The sequence below is a fragment of the Petaurus breviceps genome, unplaced genomic scaffold, assembly GCF_028583685.1.
Source record: "Petaurus breviceps papuanus isolate PSGF00001 unplaced genomic scaffold, PetGlider_PUasm1.0 90195, whole genome shotgun sequence".
NCBI classification, from domain to species: Eukaryota; Metazoa; Chordata; class Mammalia; order Diprotodontia; family Petauridae; genus Petaurus; species Petaurus breviceps.
Window position 1 is genome coordinate 289,046 of NW_027187192.1, and position 17,728 is coordinate 306,773.

Genomic DNA, 17,728 nt, shown 5'->3' on the forward strand with positions numbered 1-17,728 from the left:
GGACAGTGCTGTTGTTGCAGGGGTCTGGAGACTGTCCTGCAGACAGAGTGAATACTGTCCACTGGTGAAGGACAGTGCTGTTGTTGCAGGGGTCTGGGAACCTTTCTGTTGGTTCAGAAGCCCTGAAGAAGGATTTTCTTGTTGTATGTTTACAGAAATCCTGGGAAAGGGTTTTGCTAATGTTTTCAGGGGTTCCAGGACTGTTCTACAGACAGAGGATGAATTAATGAAGGGACTGGCAATGTATCTTGTGGCCTTGCTAAGCCTTGTCTCCCCAGGAACTAAGATTGCCGAGAACTTGCCTCGTGTCAAGATGAAGAAAAGACCTCCATTTGGGTATTAAGTGCTGTGCTTAAACTTGATGTAACTCTGGGGTAGATTCAATTGTGATCCAGGGGTGCGGAATTTTTGACCTTTTTTGTGCTTTGTGATGGACTAAATGAAGGTACAGCCTAGGGGTGGAATGGTATTTAGAACAGGGACTTTGTAATTGATTGAATGATTGGAAGGTCCTGGGGTGGGGTAGTACTTGGAGATTATTTAATCACACTTAGTAAATGCTGTATTTTGAATGATGTCATGTTTCGATCTTCTCTGTTCTTGGTTTGTCACTAAATAAAATGGAGAGCACCTATGCTGGTATTTTGAACCTTGGGAAGTTGCCTTTCCTTGGTGTTACAGTACACCACTATATTCCAAGGTTTCTGTATCAAGGGGCATTCTAATGGAGTCCTCTTCTCTGAGACAGAAGACAGTTGTTGGCCTCTCCAACACACTCTCAGCCTTCCTGAATCTAAAGACCAAACCACCAGAGTGACAGCAGGTGAAAACATTTTAGCAAAAAGTGTCAATTGGAAAACTCTTGGAACTCTCCTAGTTCAGCCAGATGAGGACTCAAGATGCCTTGCAAGAATCATTCCCATTCTCTGAGCTCCCTGGTTCCCTCACACAGGTCTATTCACAACTGATTGCTTAAACTTCTTCAGGTCTCTGCCGGCTTCTTCCCATGCCCTTGCCCTTTCTGGATTACCTAATGATGGGGCTGGGCTCTGTGGCATAATGGGAAGACATCTACAATTCCATAGAATGGGAAACTGGTTATATAGTCACCGGTTAAGTCGGACAAAAGAAAGATACCCCTAAGAATTCCACTTACTCCCCCTTTTATTTCCATCTCTCTGGGTACCAGATTCCCCCCACCACTGCTAGGAAACATCCCTAGTAGTAACTACAAAGAATGCCCACCATCTCGCTTCCCCTGAAGAACACCACTAAGGTCAAACTCACGTAAAGGCAAAGAAGAGTGTCGTGGCTCCCACTAGGAAGATGGCGGCTGCCGAAACTGGCACATACTTGCTGGGTTTGAATCTCTTTCCGGACTCTGCGGGCATGTTGGAGCTCTGGTGGGAGATCTGCCTTGCCGCATAGCCCAGGCCCACACAGTGGCAGAATGGGTAAGAAAATGGGATGTAGGGTCAATGGGGACAAGGAGGAAGGAGAGCACAGAAGGAAACCTGGGGACTTGAGTTTAAAACTACTGCCCTTCCCCCTCCCAAAAAAAAGCAAAGGTCAGAGGATTTCAAATGAAACAAAAAGCATGGGAGGGGGAAAGGAGAAATCAACAGTTGAATAGCCCCCTCCCCAGGATGAGACAGGAGTGGGAATTAAGCAGCACAACTTATACAGTTTAAAAGGCAAGAAGGAGCAGTGGACTGTATACATGCAAATGGCTGCAGGCTGAGAACATGGGCAGGCAGACAGATCAGAGCCGAGCTCATGGGTGGAGACAGGTCTTTGAAGGGAAAGAAGAGGGAAGAATGGCACCCAGGGCAAGGGAGGAGAGCTGCTGACAGGACTCCTTTATGAAGCACAAATGCCCCTTGAATTGACACCAAGTCTGCCACACTTCCAAAAGTGTGTACTGGGCTTATTCAAACCAGGTCTTGTTCAACTTTAATCCAAATGAGAAACTTCAGGTGGGTCCCCCTTCCAGCTTCAAAGAGAGTCTGTTTCCATGGCAATCTCTGCCCCTTTCGAGTAGTCTCCTTGGTGCCACATCCCCCACACCTCAATTTCACCAGGACCGGCTGCCTGGCAATGGTGGTTTAATTTTATTTATTTCTCTCTTGGCGGCTAAAGCTGAGCAACAGCTGCTGCAAGGTTGAGCTGTAAATCCTTCCCTTTGAAGGGGATGGGGGGAAGGGAACAGAGAGGGAGAGCCAGTCTATCCTGGGTCTCTTTCTTTTATTCCACAGCCCGTCAAGGGCCACCGTTTCTGTAGAGTTCATGTAAAACAAAGCGGAAATTGGAAATCCCAGAAGCCATACTCTCCACTCTGTCAAAGGTAGATAAAGGAGCTGGTTCCACTTGACTGTGTTTTGGCAGATAATGGCAGATGAAAGAGGTTCAGAGGTTCTCCTGAGTGGGGGCTCTTCTTATCCCCTCTGGGCTCTCTCCTCTTTCCACCTTTTGGCTCTGAGTCACTGGGAGTCACCTAAAGAAAACAAAAGGCCATGTCAGAGAGATTTATCTATGGATGAAGCTTTCCAAATGTATGCCAGCAGCATTCACACCTAACAGACTGCTCTATGTCTTCTAAGGAGACTTTTCCCCCTTCTCTCAAAACCTGTCCTATCTCAAGCCCATAACTTCCATGCAGATGGGATGGTAAAGGGCTTGTCCCCCAGCTCACTTAGCAGAATCAATTCACCCTAGGGAGGGACTGCCAAATTCAACCAGACATAAATAGGTAGTCACAGACTTCATGTATGCAAAAAACTCACACAAGGGCCTACTAGACAGAAAGGAATTAGCCTTTAAGCCAAGAGTATATTGCTATTATTATTATTATTACTGTTACAACAGAGGAATAATCACCTTGAAATCAAGATAAAATACTCCAACCCCCATTTTTCCTATTTTGTAAAATATACATAATATATGTACACAAACACATATTTTGTTTGCTTTATAGTTACCTCTCTAAAGGGGCAGTGGCTGGTAATTATCTTAGATAAGCCAGAGCTGTATAGTCAAGGAAAGCAGAGCTTTGTACAGAAAGGTAAAGAACTGAATGTATTTCAGCACTCTTATTTATCTCAATTTAAATTGACAATCCTGAAAGCAAACTTCAACAGTTCTTTCTTAAAACGGCCCATTAAGATGTAAACTCAGCTCCACCTACTTAATTGTGATTAACAGTAACAATTATTACTGTTTATGACAGTAGCAACGTAACACTAGCCCTTTGGATTTTTATAGGATGTTTTTCATCTGGTGATCTCAAAGCACTTTACTCTTATTATATGATGACACAGCCTCCCTCTCTACTCAGTTCAAGTTAAGCCTAGAGATGTGCTAGAGGCTATTTAATGAGTCACTGGATCAGAACTTGGGAGTGAGTACACACACCCCCTGACCTCCCACAAATACATACATATTATTCTCCATCCACCACTGGGCCAGAAAGGGGAGAACTCTTCTGGAATTATGTCAAGAAAGTGACTTCTTCAAGTCCAACATAGGTAGGAAGGTTCTCACTTCCCTCCAACTTTGGAATTCCACCTTTACCTCCCTGGAGATTCGGAGATAACGGCAATCAGGACACCAAGGCACAAACTGGAATCAACTTCTTCTCCCACCTTGGGGGTGGAGGCCCTCAGAGTTCCTCCCTTCTGGATTTACCAACTAAACTAGCTGCTTGTTTTTTAAACTAAAAGAAAAGGTTTCTCTGTTTTGCTTTCCATTTAAAGAGTCTTTTAAAAGTAAATAGCAATTAAAACATACTCATACTTCTAAGAGGGAGTCTCAGAAACACAGGATTTCCAAGTTTATACAGCTAAGTGAATGATTTAATTAAAAAAACTACCTTTCTCAAGTGTAGGGACATGTAATGGTGAATTAGGGACAGGACTTACTGATTTCACTGATCCAGGCAAAGAGAAAACTCCCTCTATCAAGGCAGACTGGCACCTTCTTGGCAATTTAGTGTCTTGGAGATTTACCCACAGCACTGAAAGGTTAAGTGACTTGTCCAGAGTCACAAGGTTAGTACCTGTCAGAGGCAGGGTTTGAACCCAGATCTCAATGACTTCAAGACCAGCTTTCATTCCAATCTAACAAACTATCTCTCAGACTAGTTCTAATTCATCCACTTATTGATCCCTCAACTTCAGGAGAATGGCAGAAAGATCTACCAGCTTAGGATCAAGAAATAAAGGCCTCAATTATGGAAAAGAATCAATGACATACCAATCCAAAAGCATCCAGCTCTTTCCCCAACAGGACAGGGGGCTCACTACCTAGAATTTAGGAATGGTGACAAAGGTAGACAGCTGCAAGATAAAAAAAAACTAAAATTCTTCATATTTTATTGATAGAAGAAACGATATCCATGGCACAAAAACCTTTTTCTGAACTCCAAAGATTAGAAAAGATGAAATCCACGCATTACAGTGCGTAGTCATCTAGTCTAGAATGTAATATTATTTCATATTTTGCTTTATACAATGAAAATTATTATGAATGTGGGCTCATACAGTGGGAGGGCAGGGTCACAAAAGGATATAAGATACTGGAAATACAGTGCAGGTAAACATAATCTGGGCATTGCATGAGATGCTTGGGGGATTTATGTAAAAAGGAAGCAGGATAAAATCTAGAAAAGCACCAAGTATAGAGTGGAGAAGCTTTTCTTGGTCACATCAGAAGGATGTGGTGATTGCTGATAGGTCTCAAGTTACAAGAAGAGATGGAAAGCGTCTGTAAGTATCAAGAGAACGATCCGAATCCACAAAAATCTGGGAGGTTTGTGCAGGAGAGGCAGCATGCAAGAATGACCTGCGGCTCCGGCCCTGCCTGACACATAGGGCTCAGTGCTCCAGACCAGTCTCCAAGACAGGAAAGCACTGACCGGTGCTGGCCAGACTTTCTTCATCTGGGAATATCCAGGTGACACCAAGAAATCACCAGTCCGGTCCCCCCTGTGGGGACAGACAGTGCTGGCCCTGCAGTCAGGCAGGCTCAGCTTCCTGAGCTCAAATGCGCCCTCGGACACGTCCCAGCCGTGTGACCCTGGGCAAGTCACTTCCCCCTGTCTGCCTCAGTTCCCCATCTGTCCCGTGGGCCGGGGATAGAAATGGCAGCCCGCTCCAGTGCCTGACAAGCAGCACCCTAAGGGGGTCACAGAGTCCCACTGAAGTCCTGCTGACGGGGATGAACATGGAGAAGGGACCAGTGCCGGGGCTGCCCCCGGAAAGCGCTAAGCAGGCGCCAGGCTCCCCGCCGCGGAAGGTGGGACACTTGGAAGCCTCAGGCCGGCTCCAGCGGGGGGCGGTGGGGCAGGGGCTCCCCCAGGGTCCGGAAGAGCCGGCGCAGGGGCCGCAGGGCCAGAGGGCCCGGCCGCTCCGCCGGGAGCCGAGGCAGCCTCGCACGAAGCCCCTGCCCAGGCTCGCCTTACGAAGGCCCAGGCAGGGGACCGAGTGGCCGGGGCTCGCTCGGGTCCCACGAGGGGCAGAGCCCCGACTCCCCCCTCACCTGCCTCCCAGCGCGGGGCTCCTATCTGGCCACCCTGCCTGCTCAGACGCGGGTCCGGAGCCCCACTTGTGTAACCGGGGCAGCGACTCAGTTTCCCCATCGGCAAAATGGGGGCAGCGGCCCGAGCACGGCGTGAGCTCCCAGGCCTGGGCCGCCGCCGGGCAGGAGGTTTGGGGGGACTGAGCCCCGGGGGGTCGCCGTGCTCCCGGAGGCAGGCGGGGGAGGGGGGGAAGGCCGGCGGCCGGGGGGCCCCCGGGCCGGGGGGGGGGGGGGGGGGGTGTCGGGCCGGGCTCGGCTCAGCGGCCGCACGTCCGATGCTCCCACAGCCTCTCCCGGCCGGCCGAGGGGAGCTGGGCCGGGGGTGGGGTCCCCGGGCAGCCCCGGCCCCGGCTCCCCATTCCCTGGAGGTCACCCACCCTCCCTCCCGGCACTTCCGGTTCCGCAGGGGCCGGTGTCCCCGGTACTCACCCCGTGCGCGGTGCCCGCCGCCACCGCCCCCCCGGCTGTGCCGCCCGCCAGCCCGTCAGCCAGCCAGTCTGTACGTCCTTCCGTCCGCCCGGACTGTGAGAGGCAGCGCGCGGCCCCCGCACGCTCCACGCCCGCCCCGCTCCGCGCGGCCCCCGCTCCCCGCGCGCTCCCGAGCCCGGCGACGCTCCTTCTCGGCAGCAGGCGCGCGGCCGTTGGTCCTCGAAGGCCGGTCTCGAGCTCCCTCGCGTTCCCATTGGCCGCCCGAGCCCCGGCGCGCGCTGAGTCTCGCGCGGGGCACGTTTCACCCATTCATGCGGCTCGCACCGCCCGCCTGCCCGCCCACTTTCCCATTCACTGACCGCCCCCTCTCGCCCCCGCCCACCTCGTTCTCAGGCGCGCGCGCGCACGCAAACTCCTCTCCCCTTCCTCCTACCCCGCCCCCAGTGGCCGCGGCTGGCTCGCTTTCTGATTGGCCGCCAAGGCACAGCGACGTAGGCGCACGAGACGTCGAAGCTGCGCGCGCATGACCATGGGACTCGGCAGACGATTGGGTAGAGGGCGGACATATTACGCAGGTGTTCGGAAAAAAGGAAGTAGCGAGGGGAGTATTTCCATCTTCCTTACCCCTTCTTTTACTACTCCTGTATCCAGCCTTCACAAATCTGAAGACACCTATTAACAGTACTCTTAAACTCTAGCGTTTAAACCAGTCAAGCAGGCAGTTTTGCGTCTGTCGGAGCCAAGTCTCTTCAAGATGCGTGGTACAGTCCAGACGAGCGTCTAATTCGACCACTCACAAGAAGGACCCGCCCTCTTCCTGCTCCAGTCCCTTCCCTCATTGGCCAGCCCCAGGGAAACTGAATAGTCCCTTTTGTTGGAGGAACTTTATTTAAACAATCAGAACACCAGTTCGCAGGCCAGCCAGAACGCCTGGTGGCAGGAGATTCTCAGGTTCCAGGAAGGGCCCTCCGCAGACTGCACCTTCTCTCTAGGCTGGGGGCGGGGGAGGGAAATCCGGGTTCAGATGACCAGGGAGGGCGGGGCAGGCTGCCTGGGAGAGGCCGGGAAGGGCCCTAGCTTCTTCTCCACTCCCAGGAGACTCTCAGGTTTTCTAAGATGAAGGGGCCCAGGGGGTAGGGTGGAGAGCTCCCAGGGCAGCTTTTACAAGAAACTGAAACGGCCGGTCCGCAGCCGGAAAGCTTCAAAGGGCGGGGCTATCCCGAGGCAGGGGACTAGACTAGTAGGGATTTTGCAACTCCAAAGCACTTATCAGGTACTAAAGCAGTGTGGGTGGTGACCTTGGAGTTTAGATCTCTCCTCAGGCTTTCACAACCAGTGGGAGCCGGAGCCTCTAATCTCACTTTACTCGTCGGTAAAATGGTGCTAATGATAGCAGTAACACTTGCTTACAGGGCTGTGGCAAGGATCAAACGAGATAAGCACAAAGCGCTTTGCAAACTTTAAAGTTATATTAGACTTAAGTTACTGTTGCAGTCTCTAATTCAGTCTTGTTCCCAACTGTACTGAGAGCCTGAGGGCAGGGGCTGCCCCTTTCTAAACTTTGCTATGTGCCCCCGCACAGCGGACACTTAAAATTATTTTATGTTCTACAGACAAGCTCCTGTGGCACCCCAAGTTCCACACCGTCCCTCTTCCCCTTTGCTACTCGTCACCGATTACAACAGGAGCCAGACGCCGCTCACCCTTACTCAACTGGGGAAGCTGTGACCTTCTTTTGAAAGCCTGGCAAACACCATATATAATGCTTTCAATAATAAGTAAGCCCTTGGGCAGATCAGTTTCCTCATTCTTTTCAACTACAAATTTGTAGTTTTAATTGGTTCCAGGTTCTTACTAATATTTCAGCATCAGGTGGGGATACAGGAGTGGATTAAGAGCTCTAGGACTTAGTTCCCTTCTTGCATTTAATTCGTGTGGCTTAAGATCTCTTGCCAAGAGCCTATTTATCCTTCTAAATAATTTAAAAGAACTCCTACCTCTCACCAATATCTTGTGAGGAAAAAGACAAGTTCACTAAGCTGCATAGAAAGTATCTAAGAAATACAGGATATTATTATTATTTCCATTTGCAAAGTGCTTCAGAGTGTTTTGGAAATGTTTCTTTGGGATACATGTCAATTTCAGCTGTCAGATTTCTTTTTTGATTTTCTGTAGCTTTAAGACTTGGCCTTTACCTCCCCCCTCCCCCTTAAAAAATTATTTGTCAAAAGAGGATAGGGAGGAAATATGGGAAGGAGGAGGGTCATGAATTCAGAATGGAAGTGATATAAAAACAAAAAGCATCAATAATTTTGTTAAAATTCCATATTCCCATAACACCTAACAACTTTTCAACTTCAGAAAAAGTGTCCGGAATCTGTCAATACTGACACCTCCTGGCCAAATGGAAAAATACTCCACTTAACCAACCCCTCCTAACCGCCCCCCCCCCCAACCCCAAACCAGAGTAAGCATTTCCTGAGGACACTGAGCTCCCAGAATACCACTTAAGTGCTCTTAGAAGGATGGCTGTCACCCTAGTTTTACAGAAGGCCTGAAGTGCCAGGTCCTCCACAAATCAAAAAGGGAATAACTGGCTTAACGATTTAAACTGCTATGGGAAAAAGAATCCTCATTAGCCAACATTTATTGAGCACCTGTTACGTAGCTAGCACTGGATATTTTACTCACAATATTACTTTAGTATATAACCTATAGACTTCCAGCAGCCTCTATTGGGTACATTCCACAAACGTTATGACATATCTAAAGATAAATCTAGGCTTCAGCTTTACATTTTAACATAAGGTAGCAAAGCAATCCATTGATCTTTGAACTAAGTACTGACTGTTATAAGGGCAGCAAAGAATAATGCTGTAGAATACACTTTATGCATTATCTCATAGCCACATATGGCAAGTTACGGGCCCCTCTGAGATCAAGGGGTAAGGAACTGTACAAAGATGACCAAAGTGTGCCTACACCTATCTTGGGTTGGAGGGAATAGCATCACTTGACAACGTGTCTATTAAATGATGTTGTCCTACCTAGGAACGAAGCTGTCTGTCCAAGAGGAATGGGCTGTCTGGCTCTTTGCCACGTTAAGGCTTAAATTACCTTGAAGTTTGAAGCAAGGATTGGCTCCAAGTATCAAGATAGGCAACAGGGGAGATAGTTTGTTTACTCTCCTCTGCGGCTCTCTTGAAGATGATAGGCACATCTGACACTGTGCCCCCACATCTATTGCCTGCCTCTTGAATTGTCCTCGGTAGGGCTGGTGTCGACAGCAGATTCAGCGCCTGGCCAAGAGAACCAACACAATAACTCACCAACCAGACTCCAAGGGCATCTACAGGTCCAAAGCCAAGAGCTTCTGTGCCCAGGAGGCAGAGAGTCAGGTGTCTCTTGGTATTAGTTCTGAGCTGTTACAGTCTTAACCAAACAGACACATACCCTCTCATTTTTGCCCCTCTCTCAAGCATTTAAGAATCAATCACACACTCTTGGGTGAAGGGCTGCAAAAATATTTATTAAAACTAGAAAAATCTTTTTTAAAAGTATGAACTCTCATGAAAGATGTCCTTCAATTTGTACTCCCACCATGGACAAAGACAAAAGGATAGTGTGTGAAATATAAGTTAAGGATGAAAAGCCAAAAGGAAGAACATTATTGGACCACCTAGTAACACAGTGAGATAGGGTCGGTGTTTTCCCAGGGTCTCTGAAAATCCCAGTTGGCATCCCAGATCTACTGAGGCCAAGTCACCAGTCATGAACCAAGAGGAATATACAATTTCAAAGGGTCAGGTTACCATTCATTCTCAAAGGTGGCCTGTTTCCCACTAAACCGGTTTCACCCAGGAGTTTCTGGCCACAAGAGCCCTCCCCCCGTGGATGTATGTGGAGGGTCCCTGTGACACATGCAGAAATCCCTACTTGAGATCCATGAAGCGGATGTCCATGATGAGGAGGAAGTTCTTGGGCAGTGGGCGAGGGGCTGGAGAGAGCACAGTAAAAACCTGGTGCTCCAGGTCCACACTAGTCACCACAATGAAGCCAGCCACACTGGTCTCCGAGATGTTCTCCTCAGTGCCCTCAGCTGTGCTGACACTCAGCAGGTGATGCACCATGTCTCGCCCTGGGGTAACTGGCACCAGCTTCAGCTGATTGTCCTCCTGTGACATTCCCAAAGGGAGACATGAGTCTGGAATGGTGGGAGCCCCCACCTTGTAAATTTTCACATCAGAAAACTTGACATTGAAGGCGTGGGGATAGAAACAGCCTCGGAAACCATAGAAATACTCTCGGATGCGTTCATCCCTATACTCCCGGCGGAAGTCCTTTGATCGCTCAACAACTCCTCCTGACTTGGGGAGAAGGACAGTGCGCACGAAGTGGGGCAAGTCACGCTTCAGCTCATTGTACAGTCGTTCCTGGTCCAGCACCACCACCACATCCACCTCAAAAGCAGAAGCAGCATGCACCAAGGCCTGGTAGCCAGAGCCCTTGACCCACCCACAGGTGTTAATGACACAGCCACTGACAGAGGCTCGGCGGTTCACCTCACAACGTTGATTGAAGACATCTGCGAGGCGTGAAGTAATCTGTAGAAGGAAGGGTCACAGTGAGAAGTCAAACCCACAAAAATCTGCTGTAATTTTCCATCTGATTTTCAGCAATGCCCAACTATTCTCAATCAGTCTCCTAAGTGGATAATCAGATTTAAAGATGTAAAGGACGTTAAGGTCCATTTCATCTCTCATTTTCTAGTCAAGAAAACTGAGGCCTACCAAATTCTATGCCTTGTCAAAATACCTTAATATTTTGCACAAGTATTCCATAGCAGACCTGGGATTCAAACCCAATTTCTCTTATTTGATATCCAATGTCCTTTATTTACACTTTTCATCAAGTCTTAGGATCCAAGATTTTATTGGTGTGGGAATACCCACCTTCACTGACAAGTTCTTAACCTCTCCAGAACTTAATGAAGACTGGAAAATTCAACACTCCTAAAGCCAAACTATCTCAGAACTGAGCTTAGGCTGGTCCTCACACAAGAGACATAGAGTACATTTATAATCCTACTCCCCCATTTCCTGTTCACCTTTTTTCCCTAAGTCCACACTTAAAGGCTTTCTAATTTGGTAAGAAGATGCCAGAGCATTCAAACAATCAGGGATACCTCCATATAATGATTATGCAGCACCAGAGGATGACTTTTATAGTGGTATTATAAGAAATATCAAAAACTGACTATTAATTTCTTTGCAGTAATAGTTTGGGCTAAATATCACATAAATATGACTGGAAATCATGGCATTTTCTGAATTATTCTCTGGTTTCCCCACTCCAAAGCATTATGTACTTACCTTTGGAATAAACTTTACCATCCAAAAAAAAAATATGCTTACCAAAACTTACACACACACACACCAGCTATGTACGTTGAATGTATGTATGTCATAATATAAGCCATACAGCAACAATGGAAGTAAATGGAAAACTAGCAGGTTTTAACCAGCCCAAAAGCATCCCCAGTTTTCATCCCCAATAGCAGCCCCTTTCTCTATCCCAATTTAAATCTTACCTTATTGTAAAGCTTGATGTTGGTACCAGGTGTAGTGGAGCCAAAATGATAGACCAGTGGGGCCTGGATAGAGAAACCCTCCTCTACATCTGCAGGTCGCTCAATGTAAAGGGCCCCCATAGTTCCAGGAATGGACACAGAGCCTTGGCCGACATCCAGCTCCACATAGGTGGGTCTCCGGCCCAGTCGTACAGCATAATTGAGTAAAAGGCGGCATACCGTGGATTTGCCCACATCTGTAGGGCCAACTACCATCACTCGAGGACCTCGCTCTTCCTCTCTCTCTGCCTGCCGTCTCATTTGTTCCAGGGCAGTGTGAGTATTGAGATAAAGGAGCATGGGAGTGTCCTTGGAGACATAAGCCACCTCAGTGCGCCCACTAAGTTGGAGAGAACAGCCATGCCAAGTGAAGACAGCAACTTTGGCACCTGCGTCAAAAGTGAATTTTTTGTTTCGAGTCAGTTCTGTGCCAAAGATCTCTGCCATGCCAGCCAGTAGTTCCAGCTGGGCTGACTGGGAAGCCTCCACCTCAAAACGTAGTTCTGTCTCTCGTTCTAACTCGAACTTGGCCAGTGGCTTCTTTTCATCATTGGATTCTTCTGCCATCTTCTCTTCTGTGTGGGCACTGTCTCTGAAGCACATAGGTTAAGGGATGAGAGGACAAGGGAAAAACTTCAGTCATTTAATTTGGCAAAAAACTCTTATTAAGCACCTACTTCATGTAAACCACTGTGCTAGATCCTGTGGGACATATAAATTGACTTAAGACTCAGTCCCTGTCTTCATAAAACTCAACCTAATACAGGGAGACACAAGCACAGATAAACTGTAATATGTAATGTTTTATATTTTTATTACAGAGTTGTCAAACAAGGTTATGTGGGATCTGAAGCTGAATACCATTACCAAGAACAGCAATTAGGGAAGGTTTTTTTTAGAAAAGGTGGCATTTGATTTGGATTTAAAGGTAAATAGGAATTCAACAGGCCTGGAAAGGAAGAACATTCTAGGCAGAGGGAAGAATGCAAGTAAAGACAGCAGCAGGAAAGTTATAGACGCACTGGAGACGAGGCTCTCAGTGCACCAGTTTGGCTAGAGCAAAGGTGTCAAACACACGGGGTGGGGTCTGAACCAGATTAAAGTATAACTGGAAAATATCAAAATAAAAAAAATACATAGATAATGTTAACTGTGGTTTTCTAAGCTAATATGCACCCTCAGAGATCCCCAAGTACAGTTTAGTGGACCTAGCTTCTTTCTGAGTTTGATATTTGGGGCTAGAACACAGAATGCAAGGAATGGAACGAGGTGATAGAAAGCGAGAAAGACAGAATGAGGCCAGATTATGGAGGGCTTCACTGTCTGGCAAAACAGTTTGAGCTCGACTCAAATGAACAAACATTTAAGTGCCTACTATGTGCAGAGCACACATTTACAAAGGGCTTAGGAAGCCAGGTGTCAGAAAGACCCAAGTTCAAATTCTGGTTCAGACACTTACTGTGTTGACCCTGGGCAAGTCACTTAACTTCTCTCACCTCAGTTTCACCCATCAGTAAAAAGAGAATAATAATAGCATCTACTTCATAATGTTGTGAGGATCAAATTACATATGCAAATTACTTTGTAAATCTTAAAATACTATATAAATGCTAGCTACTGTGATTAACAGAGGAGAGAAGGAAGCAAGAACCAGGAGTAGTGAGATGCATAGCAAAGGAAAAGTCTGAAGGTGTTCACCCCTAGGTCTAAATCTATGATCCTGTGTCAGAAACATATAGCACTACATCTGGAACTGGGAAGACCTGGGTTCAAATCTCTGTGCTCTAACACGTCAGCTGTGAGAACCTGGGCAAATCAAGTAAATCTTCTTTGGACCTCCGTTTCCTCATCTGTAACACGGGGATAAACAATACCTATTCTAATAACCTTAGACTTGGTTTTGAAGATGATATTAGATCAAAGGAGGTTTTGAAAGCCCTAAATCACCATACAAATTTTAGTGGTGGTATTGGTTATTACCTTTCTCACCCACATCCTACCTTATATTGTACTTCCTTGTATACTTATCTTATTTCCCATCATAGAATGTAAGTTCAAAGATAGGGGCTGCCTAATTCTCTGTCAAAACTAAATGGACCGTTTCAAAGAAAAAGTTACAAAAGTACAAACTGTGAGAACAAGAAGAAATCTTGGAGACTGAAGTCTCATTTTACAGATGAGTAACTTATGAAGATGAAGTGACTTCCCAAAAATTACATAGCTACATCTAGATCCTCAGATTTAAGTTCACTGGTCTTTTGACTACAGGCATTGCCTCCCCATTATGCCAATATCATCATAAGATTCAGAGCTAAAAATGATTTGGTCCAACTTTTTCATTTTATAAATAAGTCAACTGGGGCAGCCAGGTAGCACAGCGAGTAAGAGCACCGGCTCCAGTGTTGAGAAGACCTGGAGATCGAATCCCGGGCTCAGACACTTAGCACCCACCCAGAAACACCTGGCCGTGTAACCTTGAGTAAGTTACTTAACCCCAATTGCTTAGGGGCGGCCAGGTGGCTCAGCCAGTAAGAGCACCGGCTCCAGTGTTGGGATGACCTGGAGATCGAATCCCGGGCTCAGACACTCAGCACCACACCCAGAAATAACTGGCCGTGTAACCTTGAGCAAGTTACTTAACCCCAATTGCTTAAATAAATAAATAAATAAGTCAACTGAGGCCTGAAATGGTAAGGTGATTTTTTACAAAGGTTATACAGCTAATAAGTGTCTGGGGAAGAATTTGAACTTAGGTCTCCCTGACTCCAGGTCAGGTACCCCATTCACACAATGCGGATTCAAACATGGCTAATACCAAGTATAGTGTCTTTTTCTACCACACCTATTTTGTTGTCATGAATACGTAAATAACATTAATAAAGGGGTCTCCAGCTCTGTCAACTTCTGACCGTTAAATAGTTTCCTATAACTCCAGAGATCAACAAGAAGTATCCAGGAAGAAGCACAAGTGTGTAATGGTGATGCTTTCCCCCCCAAAACATTTTTTTTGCAAGGCAATCAGGGTTATGTGATTTGCCCGGGGTCACACTGCTAGTAAGTGGCCAGTATCTGAGGCCAGTTTGAACCCAGGTCCTCTGACTCCAGGGCCGGGGCTGTATCCACCTCCCCACCTCGCTGCCCCAAACAACGCTTTCTTAAGAGATGAACCTCTCTAGTGGAGAGCTGGCTGGATTTGGAATAAGAAAGTCCTGTGTTCAAATCCTGATGGTGAACCTTACTAGCTGTATAACTACGGGCAGTTACCTTAACCTTTGCCAGCCTCCACTTCCTCGCTAATAAAATGGAAATAATAGTCAACTAACCAACAATCATTTATCAAGCACGTGCTCTGTGCTAGGCATACCGGGGATACAAAGCAAAAGCAGCCTCTGCACTCCGAGAGCTTACCCGAGGACGGGGAAGACAACACGCAAACATGTACGTGCCAAAGACGTGTCCCTGCCGGCCTCCCGGACCCGCTGGGTCGCCTCGAGCCGGTCCGTCTAGGCCTCCACTCCCCCACGGGTAAGGCCCCCTCCGGCTGCAGGGCCCTCCCGGGAAGTCTGGCCCGTGGCCTCACTCGCCTTGGTCCCAGCGGCTCCGCTTCTTGCCCCGGCCCTGGCGCCCTTATTACCCGCGGGACCTTAGGCCAGCGCCTTCAACGTCTGCGGGCCTCGCTTTCTCATCTTCGCAGGGACGGGCCCTCTAAGTCAGCGCCCGTCCTCCGGCCTGTTTCATCCCGGGCCGGAACGGCTCTGACGCCGTGCGCATTTGAATTCGCCGTCCGCTACGCAGAGGGCCGGGTCACGTGACGAAGACGGTGGTCACTCGAGGACGCACGGCCGGAGGGAAGCCCCTCCTCCTCCCGGGAGCTCCCCCTCGGAGGCGAGGGCGCTCGTCTCTTTCCCTCCGTCCCCCACGCCAGTGAGCGAGCGTCCCCACCACCTCAGTTCCCCCCTGAGGCGGGGGAAAACTCACCCCACTCCCTCCAGGGAGAACCCACATCAGCCCAAGGAGAAGCCACTCACCGGGAGCCCTGCCGGAAACCAGAGCCCTCGCAGCCCTTCCGCGGGGAAGAGGAAGCCAGACGAGGTAGAGAGCTATGTTCTTCCGGCAGTGCGCACGAGGCCTCCTGGGAAATGGGGTTCCGGTCGGTCCCTCGCCTGAGCCACTCAGCGTCGCGCGGTGCATCCCGGGAGTTGGAGTCTGGCCGATTGTTTGGACGTGAAGGCTCCTGGGAGGGCAGAGCACGTGGCTAGGGGCGGGGCTGAAATCCCTTCTCCTGATTGGTCGCGGAACACATCTACAGCCGGCTGTTGCTGGGCCTCGCGCCTTCCCACCTACCTCCGCGCTCACCACGGCCACCTCCCCGGTATGCCGCGGTTAACCCGCCTGGGTGCACTTTCTTGCTTTCGGTGCCAGCTCTTCCGGCTCCTCAGCGTGATGTCCTTGGGAAAGTAACGTCCCTGGTCGCTAGTATTCCCGGCTGTAAAATCGAGGAGGAACATTTGGACTAGACAGTCTACAAAGCCTGCTTTAGAAATCTTGGCAGAACTTCAAAGCCCTATGAAAACCTCAGACTTCTTAAAATGTGATAAACAGTCGTTTGTTAAATACCTGCTTAATCGAATCAGCAACATTTGTTAAGCACTTACTGTATGCTAGGCACCGTGCCAAATGCTGGGGTTACAAAAAAAGCGCCCCCCCCCCCCAAAAAAAAAAATCCATTCCCTTCGCTCGAGAAGCTTACAGCGGAACGGCGGAGACAATACGCAAACGACTCTAAGACATGCAGGATAAACAACAGAGAAGCAAATAAAATTCAAAACAAATCCGAGATAAACAGTGCGCTGCAAAGGTCTTGGACCTCGGTTCAAACCCACTTTTGCTATTTACTTTGGATAACCAGGCAAATCACTTTACTTCTCATATTTGTATAGTAATTACTATGTAGGAGGAGCTGCGCTAAGCTCTTCACGATTGTTAACCAATGTGATCCTTGTGATGAAGGAGACAGGTACAGCATCCTCATCCAAAAGGAGGAGGCGGAAGCCAGCAGGTTACCCAGGTGCCCAGGGTCACACCGTGTTCTGGATTTGAAGTCCAGTCGTTTCCAGCCCAGGACTAGCCCTTATCCACTATCGGGTCCTTCTAGGCTAGGTTCTATTTGATTTGTTTGGTTTGGTGTCATCTGTGTCTCCTGGATATTAGGTGCCTAAAGAATGCTTTGGGATGAAATTTGGTGGTGGTGGCGGTCGTGGTGGTGGTGGTGGTGGTGAGTCATTCAATCATGTTGACTTAACCAGAACCTCCGTTAAATGGAGAGGTTGAGAGGTGACAGAGGATTCAAGGGACTGCTCTGCCAACCAGAGTCCCAGTGTTGGATGGTCTGGGAAGGACAGGACGGGGGCTGAGTAAAAGGAACAAAGTCCCAGAAATACAGGAAATTTCTGAATTTCTCAAGTCACTGATACTTTAACCACTACAAGGACAGTGATGGCTTCCCATAAACATCACTCTCTGGGACCTTCAGAGAAGGTATCTTATACAATTTTTTTTTTGGCGTTATAAAATAAATATCCCCAGGCAGATTAAAGAAAGAGGAAAAGAATCCCTATGTACAGAAATATTTATACTAGCTCATCACTCAGTAACTGTCCAGTGTGACACCAGATTTATTGCTGTTCCTGGACTGACATTCTCTCTCCAGACTCCAGGCATTTTCACTGGCTGTTCCCCATGCCTGAAATGTTCTCATCTCCACCTCCTGGCTGACCTGGCTTCCTTCAAATTCCAACTAAAAGTCCACTTTCAACATACCTTTTCCTGTGATTCCCCTTACTTCCAATGTCCAATAGGATTATTTCCTATTTATCTCATATATAGATTATATATAATTGTTTGCATGTTGTCTTCCCCCCTTAGACTGAAGTCTTGAGAGCAGAAACTGTCTTAGTTTTCTTTGTACCCCCACTTAGTATAGTGCCTGGAACAAAATAGATGATTAATGAAATTGTATGAACTGACTAGAAACCAAGAAGGGCCATCAACTGGGGAACGGCTCATCAAATTACAGTATGCTTTTCTAATGGAATA

General features: G+C 48.0%; 2 protein-coding genes across 7 annotated transcripts in view; both read right to left on the bottom strand.

Moving 5' to 3' along the window:
- Positions 1–6,155, bottom strand: part of ZDHHC5 (zinc finger DHHC-type palmitoyltransferase 5) — a 23,022-nt gene extending 16,867 nt beyond the window's left edge. Inside the window, exons 1-4 of one of the 5 annotated variants that reach the window (XM_069107667.1) lie at positions 6,004–6,151; positions 4,252–4,334; positions 3,437–3,574; positions 1,288–2,494 (exon numbers count right to left, since the gene is read on the bottom strand). In XM_069107667.1, coding sequence (XP_068963768.1) covers positions 1,288–1,391 — 104 coding nt within the window. In that variant the 5' untranslated portion in view covers positions 1,392–2,494; positions 3,437–3,574; positions 4,252–4,334; positions 6,004–6,151. Of the gene's footprint in view, positions 1–1,287; positions 2,495–3,436; positions 3,575–3,917; positions 3,941–4,251; positions 4,335–6,003 lie in introns of those variants that run through there. The other 4 variants (XM_069107666.1, XM_069107669.1, XM_069107670.1 and 1 more) reach the window with 4 other exon arrangements.
- Positions 6,156–9,511: 3,356 nt separating this feature from the next.
- On the bottom strand, positions 9,512–15,866 carry CLP1 (cleavage factor polyribonucleotide kinase subunit 1). Of its 2 annotated transcripts, none has more exons than XM_069107673.1 (3): positions 15,661–15,866; positions 11,594–12,224; positions 9,512–10,607 (listed from the first exon to the last, which is right to left on the bottom strand). In XM_069107673.1, exons 2-3 carry the CDS (start codon positions 12,197–12,199, stop codon positions 9,936–9,938), a joined length of 1,278 nt encoding a protein of 425 aa, XP_068963774.1. In that variant the 5' UTR covers positions 12,200–12,224; positions 15,661–15,866; the 3' UTR covers positions 9,512–9,935. The 2 variants fall into 2 exon arrangements, with proteins under 2 accessions (XP_068963774.1, XP_068963773.1); XM_069107672.1 differs by having other exon boundaries at positions 15,041–15,865.
- Positions 15,867–17,728: the final 1,862 nt, after the last annotated feature.